Below are 11255 nucleotides of genomic sequence, written 5' to 3'. Positions count from 1 at the left end.
AGGTCGGGGGAACCCCAGCCGTTTCCCTTAACGTGCAGTGTGGGGAAGTGTTTTCGGTGATCCCCGAGAGCATGCAGGTTTTCGTAGTTCTTTAGGGGACAGTGAACATGACGTTTTTCCTTAGTTTCACTCTCGACGACTGAGTGGAAAAGAAAAGACGCATCCCCCTCAGTTTCCGGGGGACAAGGATTGTGAAGAGCAACCAGGAAGCGACTGGGCTGGGAGGTGTCCCCGGTCCCCGCTGTGCTGTGGTGGCTTCTTCCCAGGGTCTCTGCGCTGAGGCCCTGCCCCCTTCGTGAGTTCTCTCCGAGCTAGACCCCGGCTCCAGCCGACCATTTCCGAGCTGCCATGTCTTCCGACTTTGAAGGCTACGAGCAGGACTTTGCAGTGCTCACTGCTGAAATCACCAGCAAGATTTCCAGGGTCCCTCGGCTCCCTCCCGGTGAGTACCCTGCCCGGCCGGGCGGGGGCGGCCTGGAGAGCCGGGAGCGACGGAGCGCCAACTGGGCAAGCTAGTCTTCCTGGCGGGGGCTGGTGTGGGCGATACTGGCGTCCCCGGGAGGGTGGGTGTCTCGACTCCGAACGTGCTTCCAATGCACAGAGCCCCCCACCATGGGAACCAGGGGGCTGGTGTTGATTTCCTACCCAATGACTCTGAAAGCTTGGAAATGTTGCTCTGCATCTTGATTCCCCCCTCCCCCCAGGAAATTATAAAGTAAGAGTATTAAAAGAAAATGTATGAAAGTGTCAAGATTGTGGATCTCCAAATGCAGCAGTGTTGTTTATTAAATAATGCTGTTATCCTTATTTGCGGCACGTTAGAGTGATGACCCCGAATGCCTATATTCCAGCCCAACTCTTGACACTTAGAAGTTGTCTCCTAGGCAAGTGTTCGTACTCTTTCAAAACTTCCTTCTTGGTTAGAGAGACTCGTACCTCATTCAAGATTAAATGGCACACATCTGTGAAGCCCTTTGGGTAGCTCTTGTTAGGATTCATAGTTTTCAGACCTCTGCCCCAATTGTGTGTTTTTCATCCTTCTTGGGTTATAAAACCCAGTTTTATGTAAAACTTGGTACAGGGTAATTTTGTTCCCGTCTAAAATCCCGCATACCCCAGGTATCACGCTCTCTACTAGGTTGTCAGCAGTGTGAAGGTGGGAGTCATTATCTGATCTCCTTGGCATTTCTTTTCCAAGGGCTCAAAAGAATGCTTTTGTGGACAAGCAGGTGATTATAATATGGCATCTTGTGACTTGTAAGATAGTGTTTTAGGGTTGATTTTTCTTTAAGTACAGATTTAGCTTAAGTAGTTAGAAACAAAGTATGAGTTTTCTTATTAATTTTTGGCTCAGTTTCATTAGGGAAATTGAACGATCCTTGGGCCTCTGAACTTGTCTCTATTTCAGCCCTGGAGCACACTGTCTAGAAAAGATGATTCCCATTGACCTCCAGAATTGTGGGTAATACCACTTTCTTACCCAGACAATCCAAGATGCCAACAGTAACTTCTCTTGGATCTAACTTGTTCCTCATCCCCATTCCAGAATTTCCCCCAATCCTTGTTTTATGAATAATTTTCTTCCTTTATTTCTTTGTCCCCCCTCTCACTTGTTTTCTGTTACTAGGGATATTTGCTTGAAGCCAGGACCTCTGACCTTACATCCCTCTCCATCTCGAAGTCCCATTTAGTTCTGAAGGAGGTGGATGATGTCTTAAAGAGGTTAGAGTCCAAGGGAGGGAGCAAGAGGAGAAACCAAGGTAGCATGTACCACGGAGCTGTATTGCCTCAGAGTTTTTGGTGGACAAAGTGGATGATGGCCTCCTGCCTTCCTGACCCTTCGCCTCGCCTCTTCTCTTCAGTCCCACTTTTCTCCGTTGCCCGAGATCATCTTGGTTTTGTTGTCACTGTTGTCTGAGACTTCTGCCTTTGACTTGAGCCCCAGAACCTCAGAGCACCAGGACTTGTAGCTGCAGTTGGAGTTTGCTCGTTTTGAATTTTAATGTGTCTTTTGTTTGTTTTTAGCAGTAGAAATATTTCTTTGGCAAATACTTTAGTATTGAGAGACTGTTTTGCAAAGTAATGTCATCCAGGGTACAGAATTGTGTTGACCTTTTCTGAGAAACTAGATTTTGTTACAACTGAGTTTTCTTGCCTTTGTGTTTAAAATTCTTACCACATAGAAGGAAACAGTTGAATTAAGTGTCTTAAAAAATAAAGATATTGTCATGCCTCTTCTTATATGTAATGTAACATGAGGCCCAAACAGACTAACCATATTTCATCTGAAAGGAGATTGTATTGCTGGTATTGTGGGGAAAAAAAATGTGTACTTGAATAATTAAATGACTTTAAAATACAGTGGTTTTCCTCTTAATGATTTGTGCTTGCTCCCTTTTAAATCTCCTAATTGTTAGAAAAAAATATTTTTTTCATGAGTTTATGAGCTAACAGGAATAATGTAACTATAGCAAAAGCAGTATACTCAGCAACATACTGCTTTTTATTTCTCAATATTTTATATCCATATTATAACTAGTAATTATAATATCCCACAACATCATAATGGTTGTGTCACTCAGCTGAAGTAGACCAAAAGATGAACTATTATTTACTTGGAATAAGAAGATAAAAAAATTGGAATAAACCTTGACGTCAAGGTAATTTATGTAGGTTGGAGTACCCAGAATCTGTGGGAATGAACTACTCTATTGTATATGTATATGTATTATGGTGACTTCCAAATAGAAAAAAAATTCTGAAATTTTATTTTAAAAAGAAACTTGATTACTGTGTAATACTTTTTCAATAAAAAAAACTTTGCTCTTTGAAGTGTTTGAATCTTAACTAATTTTAATAGCTGTGATTTTTAGATGGTGGGTCCCTTAATGAATAAATACTCTGTGGTGACTGAATTTAAAGATTGATTTTTAATGATTACTGTTACGTTCAAAAGTCAGGAAAATCAATGAGCTGGGACCATAACACTCTTGATTTTAAAATTTCCTGATTTTGTGGTATTGGGGGTGAATTGCTTAGTACAGCAGTTTTCCACAGTGCAGAACTTCCATTACAACAGGCATCTTGGAGGACCCTCACCAGAATTTCATTTTGCTCTTCTCCCCATTCACAGAGATGTAAGGGTTACAATTAGAATGTACCAAGAATGTATTTTGGCAAAAAAAAAAAAAAAAAAGAATGTATTTTGGCAAAGTGATTAAGGCTCAGAGTGCTGCTGTCAGAACTGTTAGGTTCCCTTGCCTGCCTAAACTTACTACAAATGTACTTGTGATCAGATGTCTTAGTCTCTGTAAGCTTGCCTCTTCCATCTGAAGAATGGGAAGGAAAGGGTGGTCATTTTAATCTTAGAATGCTTTAAAATGCAAATGAGGCATGCAACACAAATAAGAGAAAGCATAGCAGACTAACCCTAGGGGATATCATTTCATCTGTTCTTCCATCAGCAGTGGGCAGGCTTGGCCAGGCTCTAGCTCAGACTTTGTCTTCTCAACTACTTTAAAGAAAACCTTGACTTTAGATCCTTACCTCCTTTCTGTGCCTGAAGTAGAGTGAGGTTAAAGGCTCTTGATGAAAACCTACATTTCAAGAAAAGTAGGTGCTGAGGGCTTTGGGATGTGGAAATGGTTTTGAATTCAGGATATCAAGAAGGAAGGGAATTGAGGAAGGGCAGTAGCAGTGATGGGCAAAGCAGGTATCTTTTAGAAGATGCTTGTATCTAATGAGGAACTGTGTCACCCTGGAAGGTTTAGGGAACCATGGATGCTGGCAGATAGGATACTTTTCAGTTGAGTATATTGGGAGAACAGCCATCAGTTGTCACCTATGACAGTTATGCTTTATAAACAAGTGTTTGGGATTTTAGTCATCTTTGGATAGTAGACACATAGAAATTTGTGTCATGAATTGTAACATGAGGGGGCCATTTTGTTGGGATTTCAGTCCCGTTCGGCACCCCACAGCCAGCAAGCCCCAAAGAAAATCACACAGAGATCTCCATAAGTTATAAAACTGATTGGCCCATTAGCTCGGGCTACTTATTAGCTCTTATAACTTACGTTAGCCCATTATTTTTATCTATGTTAGTTAGCCACATGGCTCAGTACCTTTCTCAGCGGGGCAGCTTACATCTTGCCTATCCGGTGATCTGGGCAGAACTGGAGGGAGCTTCTTGCTTCCCAGAATACTCCTGTTCTCATCTCCCCGCCTCTGCTTCCTGTCTGGTTGACCCACCTATACTTCCTGCCTGGCCAATCAGCATTTATTTAAAACATGATTGGCAGAATACAGACAATTCTCCTGCACCACTTCCCCCTCTTTTTTTTTTTTAAAAACAAAGGAAAATATCCATAGTCCATTTTTTGGGAATGTGGGCGTAGTATTCCAGGCTACTTCCTGCTGGTTGGGGGGCACTGATAATCTTATAGGGACCTAAAGAAAATTATCAAGTCCTGACTGGAGTATCCTGTGAGTCTTGATTACCTCAGGCAGCAGTCCTGAATCTGTTTTGGATGTAGAACTCTGATATTGGGTCATCTGTCCCTACTGGAGATTTCTCAGGTGGTCTTCCTTGATCAATCCTGATTTTTCTTAACTCAGAATGAATCCACAGCTTCTCATTTCCTGTGGAAATAAAAGCAAAATCTCTTCTCCAAAGTAACATACCTTTTGACTTCAATTTTGAAGTCAAGGTATTTTCAGAATACCTATCTTGGATTAATTCAGCAGCATTTATAAACAAATATCTTTTAGCAGCTGTTGCTCCTTTCTCAGCATTCAAACAATTCAAAGAGAGCATAATAGCATACAGTATCAAGATTCTCTGTGTATTTTCCATCTTTATGCGACTTTATTTTAATCTCTATTTCTTTTATTTTTACTTTTACTCTTTGAGACTGGTTCTCTATATATCTTTGTCCTGGAATAACTCTGTAGACCAGGCTCTCCTTGAACTCACAGAAATCCTTCTGTCTCTGTCTCCCCAGTGCTGGGATTAAAGGTATCTGCCACCGCACCTTGAACTCACAGAGATCTGTCTGCCTCTGCATCCCAGGCATTGGGATTAAAGGCATGCTTGAAGTCACAGGTCAATCTATCTCTGCCCCTTGAAGTCACAGGTCAACCTACCTCTGCCTCCCAAGTGTTAGGATTAAAGGTGTGTACCACCACACCCAACTACTCTCTTTCTTTCTTTTTTAAGAACTTTTAACCTTTAGCCTGCACACGCTGTAAACCATTTAGTAGTTATAAATCTGATTGGCCCATTAGCTCGGGCTACTTATTAGCTCTTATAACTTATGTTAGCCCATTATTTTTATCTATGTTAGCCACACGACTCAGTACCTTTCTCAGCGGGGCAGCTTACATCTTGCCTCTTCGGTGGTCTGGACAGAACTGTGGAGGGAGCTTCCTGCTTCCCAGAATACCCCACCTCTACTTCCTGTCTGGTTGACCCGCCTATACTTCCTGCCTGGCCAATCAGCATTTATTAAAAACATGATTGACAGAATACAGACAATTCACCCACACCAACGTATGTGTATATGCACATGTTTTCATGTTTAAATGTACACACATTGGCTACACTCAAAATCCAGAGGGATCTTGCACCCTTGGGCAGTTTAGTTAATTTAAGTCATGGCTTCATTTTATATTTGTGGTCCTGGGGGTTGGACCCAAGGCCTTGTCTCTTGTTAAACACACACTTAGTCAGCTGTACTCCTGGCTCTAAACTTTATTTTTTTTTTAGAACAGTTGAAATATAAAAATCACAAAAATAACTCCATTTACCCATGCCAGCGGCCCCTGTTAACACCTGAATCCGTATTATTTGGTATTGACTGAAGTTCATACTTTATTCACATCATCTTAGTTAAAACTAGAAAGGATTCCTTTCCTTTTTAAACCAAATGCCCTTTTGCTGCTCCAGGATCCAAGCATGAATCCTACAAAAGATGAAGCAGTCATGGCTCCTTAGACGCCTATGGGCTGTAAGCAGATGGTTTTACTGGAGTAACAAACACTGGCAGAACACTCCTTGATTGGGATTTTCCCACTTTTTTGTTGATTTTACCTCTTATTATTAGCCTAGAATAATGGGTTTTAGTGAAGACAGACCCAGATTGGTTACTCCCACAATGTCAAAAGGACATGCTCAATATGCCTTTTCACTGCTGATGTTAATTTTGATCACCTGCTGAGGTACTGTTTGCCACTACCAGTGTGAGCAAGGGATTGAGTCCAGCTGTTGACTGGAAGCCAGAATTGCATAAGAAAGCAGCATTTCTTTGTCTTGAAGATGGGAGTCTCAGAGGAGTGGGCAGTGTTGCTTGAGAAGAAGAGGGTGCTGAGCAGAAAACTAAAAGTGGTCAACACGAAATGTAGGTGGGGTCTGTGAATGAATTTGATGACTTACTAGAGAAGGTAGCCATGGTTCCATAATGTCTTGTTGTTACAGTGTCTAAATAAACCATTGAGACTCAACACCTCAGTTTAAAAGTCATTCATTGGGGGGACACACACACACACACACGTACATGTATATTTTAAAACTCCACTTAGAAAACACAGGCCAAGTTTTAGGAAGAAACCATTTATTGTTCAGGCTCCCAAACCAGTGAGTAAGTCAGTGGGTTTGGGTCCGATGTCAAGATTTTAAGTATCTGTTTCTTCTATCATACATTACTCCTTTTAAAGAGTTTTCTAAAATTTTGTTTTCTGTACATAAATGTTTGCTTGCATGTATGTGCACCACATGCATGCAATGCTGGAGGAGGTCCCCTTCCAGCTCCCATTGGATCTGGAGTTGCAGACAGTTGTGAGTCACCATGTAAGTTCTAATAACTGTCTCCGAGTCCCTGCAGGAGCACCAGTGTTCTTCACGGCTGAGCCCTCTCTCTCCAGCCTCATACCTTCTTCTTAGCATTATTGAAATCATAATAGTAAGGAGTTACAAGCCTTGTCCCAGTTTGTGGAAGTGTTTTATATATAGTCACAAATCAGTGATTTCAATTTATTGCAATGGTGACTTAGCAGATTTCTCAGGTCACCACTGTATCTGCTATAGGCATAATCTCTACCAGGAAGCAAGGTTCTTTTTAGTCTCTCTTATAAATATATGACCTCTTAAAAATTAGGCCCTTCCTTGGATTGTGTATTTCTACATATTGCAGAGTCAATGTTCATTGTAGTTTGTGACCTACTGAAGAGTAATTTTTAATGAGTTATTTTTTTATGTACTTTATGAATATGGGTGTTTTGTTTGTATGTATATTTCCATAACCAGAAGAAGGCATCATATTCCATATGGATGGTTGTGAGCCACCATGTGAGTGTTGGGAATTGAACTCAGGACCTCTGGGAGAGCAGCCAGTGCTCTTAAATTCTGAGCCATTCCTTCAGCCCCCCTAAGAAGGATCTTCTTGCTTTATATTTTCTGATTTGGTTGATCAGAAAGGAGATGGCTGTATAAAAATAAGAGACTTTAGAGCATTGGGTCTAAAACTGTGGGTTGACTCTCAGGTGGTCAAATGACCCTTCTAGAGGTCACCTAAGACAATAGGAAAATATAGTTATTTACTTTGTGATTCATAATAGTAGCAGTTATGAAGTAGCAATGAAATTAATTTTATGCTTGGGGGTCACCTCAACATGAGGAACTATATTAAAGGGTTGCAGCATTAAGAAAGTTGAAAACCACTGCATATTCAATTTATGTTGTATAATTATTATTTCTTTGATATTATTGCTTGTTTTAGATGAGAAGAAGCAAATGGTTGCCAACGTGGAGAAACAGCTTGAAGAGGCCAGAGAATTGGTGCGTAGCCTCAGGGGTGTATTGAACGCAGCCCCTTGAGCCGAACCCCGGAGTCCGCTGTGTGTGCTGTGGGCATGCATGGAACAGTATGCGCTCAGGCTCACTTCACAGTTCATTGCTTTTCAGATTAAAGGGGATTTATTCACTTCTAGAGATTTTATTCTTTCTAGTAAAGATGGCTCACTAAATGCCAGCCTCTAATTTATATTCCTTCAAAATTACCTCCTAAGAATCCGTCTCTTAGTACATGAGCTTAGTAGCTGATGTTTGACAAAGGCACACCACCCACTAGGGTAAGTGCATTGCTTGTGTGATAATCGTTAACTCTCACAAACCCCCTGTGGGATAACTTGTCTTTCAAAACTGACAGAGGTCTGAGATTTCCACCACATTGGAAGCTGAAAAAGCTTGCCAGTCTGTATGGATGCCCACGGAAGATATGAGAGTTCTTCTGTATCTGTATGTGTGTACATGTTCATTTGCATGTTTATGTGTGCGCATAAATACATATGTGTGTAGAGGCCAGAACCTGACATCAGGTGTCTTCTCTTCAGTTTCTCCAGTTTCTCTCAACCTCTCCACTTTTTTTTTTCTGGCAGGTGTAGCACAATTTCTAATTGGTCTTAGTAGTAAAAACCTGGAGTCAGATATTAGGGGGTGAAAACTGAAAAGCTGAAAGATCAGATTCTTACCTCTACCGCAAAAGTTCTTACCTTAGACCCAACAGGGGGCAAAATCCTGCCTCTACGAATCCTGAGACTGAATGCCTTCAGCTCCTGTCTCCTCCCGCCTTACAGTCCTCTCGTCTCCCCCTCCCTAGTGCAGGGATTGAAGGTGTAAGCCATCATCAGTCACTTGGCTATTTCTCTTTTAGACTGAATCAGTCTTGTGTAGCCCAAGGGTGCCTTGAACTCAGAAATTTGTTGCTTCTGTCTTCTGATTTCTGGGATTAAAGGTGTGTGCCACCACTACCTAGCCTCTAGGGCTAACTAGTGTGGCTACCTCTGTACTCAGATCTTCAGGCAAGCTTTATTTGCTGAAGCATAAACGAAACGGTTCTGGCCCTGGACCCCTGGCTCACTGACTCAGGTAGAATGTCCATCAAGCTCCAGGGATCCCGTGCCTACTTTCCAAGGACTGAAATTGCAGGCGTGCATCGTGCCACAGCCAGCTTCTGTGTGGGTGCTGGTGATAGAGCTCAGGTCCTTGTGCTCGTGCTACAGACGCTTTGCTCCCAAGAAAGGAGACTCCCCAGTCAGACACCGAAGCCTCCTGTTAAAAGAGGCAGCTGCCAGGATGTCAGCTTGGTAGCTTTAGTCCCCCAAGCCCCAGTTTACACTGAAGAGATGCAAACACTTGCTTCCACCAAGATCGCAAAGCCTGAGCAATAAGCCACATACAGCAGTGAAGGTGTAAGTCATAAACAATCCCACACCAGTTTGTAATTATGATTAATAGAATGGTTATTTATTCAGAGGGGAAAAACTTACTGATCACCGCCCCAGACAACAGCCCCTCTGCGCAATCAGGAAAGGAATCTAAGAGCCGGAAGCGTAGCCGGAAGCCAGAGAGAGAAAGGATGACAGCTGCTGCTTTTTTAAAGAGAGAGAGACCACGCCCCAATGGGCTGATATCTTAGCCGCTATTGGCTGAAGAAACGGAAGGAGCTCCTGCAGCTCAGCAGCCTGGAAGTAAGCCTGCTCATCCCAGAAAAACATACTGTTTCATTCTTCAGTGGCTCTGTGTACATAGACTTTGAGATACAATGCGGAAGACTCGTGAGAACACCACATTCATGCTCAGAGAACCCTGTGGGAGCTTCAGAGAATCATGGTAGAGTGATGCTTGGATTGCTGCCACCCTTGTATGAGGACTGAAGCTCAGGAAATCCAGGAAATGTGTCTGAGGTCCCACACTCTCCTATGCGCTCTGCAGGCTTTGTGCCGGGGTCTACACCTAGAGCCCTGGCTCACACACTGCTTTCTCATGACAACAAATCCTAGGGAGAAAACGAAGGAAAGGTGTTTTGCCCCAGCTGTGGAAACTGTTAGATTGTTACTGTGCATCACGGGACAAGCTAGTGGTGGCTTTTCTGAGTACTGAAGGGACACCCGAGGATGTGCTGGTAGACTCAGGCCGGTTTTCTGAAGGGTTCCGTTTACTGCTGTTACGTACCCAAAACTTTTGCAGCACTACCTCAGACGTGCCTAGGGATGCAGGTTCTTGACTATTGTTGTCTTCAGCACCTCCTTGGACCCTTAGGCAGCTCAAGGGCATTTTGAGCCTCTAGGAAGGCAGAGATTTCTCTAGAGGGTGACTGGAGGGCCTGACATTCCTCCGTCTTGCTTTGATGGATTATAGTTGTCAGTGGAGCCATGCACTAGAGGCAGCAGATTTGGAGGGTTCAAGAAGGAAGCTGTTCTCCATAGCACAACATACTTTTCCTGAGGTCTAAGATCGACATGACTGGGACCTGCAGAGTTGCTCCTCGGTTTTCAGTCTGTTGTTCCCCTTGTGGTCAGAATGACCAACTGTATCTGTACCCTATTACTTGCAGGGACTGGGGCCTCTGCCACTGTCTCTGCCTCTGTTTCCTCATCTTCTCATGCCTGCCCTTCTTTATCCTTTCTTTTTATATTAACTGTTTCTTTCACACTTCTTCCCTCTCATGTGAAGACTTTAGATGCCAGAGCAGCCAATCCGTACATTTCTTCCTTCTGCTTGGTGGGATAACTAAAGATAAAACTAACTGGTCAGTTTTTTGGATCTTGAGGTATATATACTTGATTTTTTACACATCTTAGGGCTAAGATGTGATTGGGATGACTTTTCCTACTGTTAAGTGCCGATGGCAGCTTTTTCCTCTTCAGGACTGCTGTTTTTATCTTTTTAAGGCTCTAGAGACATTTTGCTTACTTGATGGTGAGGGAAAGCTGCTCTCTTCATGACTGAGGAGGTTCTGCCATAACCACGTCCGCATGGAGCTGGCAATGCTTTATTAGTAGTAATATGACAATGTGAATCTAAAATAAGCATTTCTGTTTGTTTAAAATGTTCAGAAATCTGAATTACTTACTTTTACTGGCATCTTAGATGATAGACTGTTCTTTTGCTCAGGAAACTGTTAGAAAAGCTTGATTTTGATTTGCCTGCTCGGATGGTTGTGTTTCTGCCCATCGTGGTTTGTAGTAATCTATGGACACTGGACTTACTGTACTTCCATGTCCTCTACTCTTCAGTGGCTACACGAGTGTTGTGAAAACAGAATGAGTATATGGTCCTTATTCTTGATCCTAATAAGACTTATCTCACCTTGCAGGAAGTAAATACTTACAACGGTTCACTCTCTCCAGTCTTATTCATACAGTGCTGAGAGTCCTAGCTAGAGTGATGAGAAAGAAATGAAAGGAATACAACCAGG

At 42.6% G+C, this 11255-nt stretch overlaps 1 protein-coding gene across 10 annotated transcripts in view; it reads left to right on the top strand.

Annotated features, from left to right (window-relative positions):
- The first annotated feature begins 50 nt into the window (after positions 1 to 50).
- Positions 51 to 11255, top strand: part of Vti1a (vesicle transport through interaction with t-SNAREs 1A) — a 313453-nt gene continuing 302248 nt past the window's right edge. For 7 of the 10 annotated variants that reach the window (XM_048423304.3, XM_048423309.3, XM_048423302.3 and 4 more), the window contains exons 1-2: positions 67 to 442; positions 7776 to 7834. In XM_048423304.3, coding sequence (XP_048279261.1) covers positions 349 to 442; positions 7776 to 7834 — 153 coding nt within the window. In that variant the 5' untranslated portion in view covers positions 67 to 348. Of the gene's footprint in view, positions 443 to 7775; positions 7835 to 11255 lie in introns of all 10 variants that reach the window. The other 3 variants (XM_085694105.2, XM_048423305.3, XM_085694107.2) reach the window with 1 other exon arrangement.

The sequence above is a fragment of the Myodes glareolus genome, chromosome 7 (assembly GCF_982192425.1).
Source record: "Myodes glareolus chromosome 7, mMyoGla1.1, whole genome shotgun sequence".
NCBI lineage: Eukaryota > Metazoa > Chordata > Mammalia > Rodentia > Cricetidae > Myodes > Myodes glareolus.
This window is presented reverse-complemented; position numbering and strand designations above follow the sequence as displayed.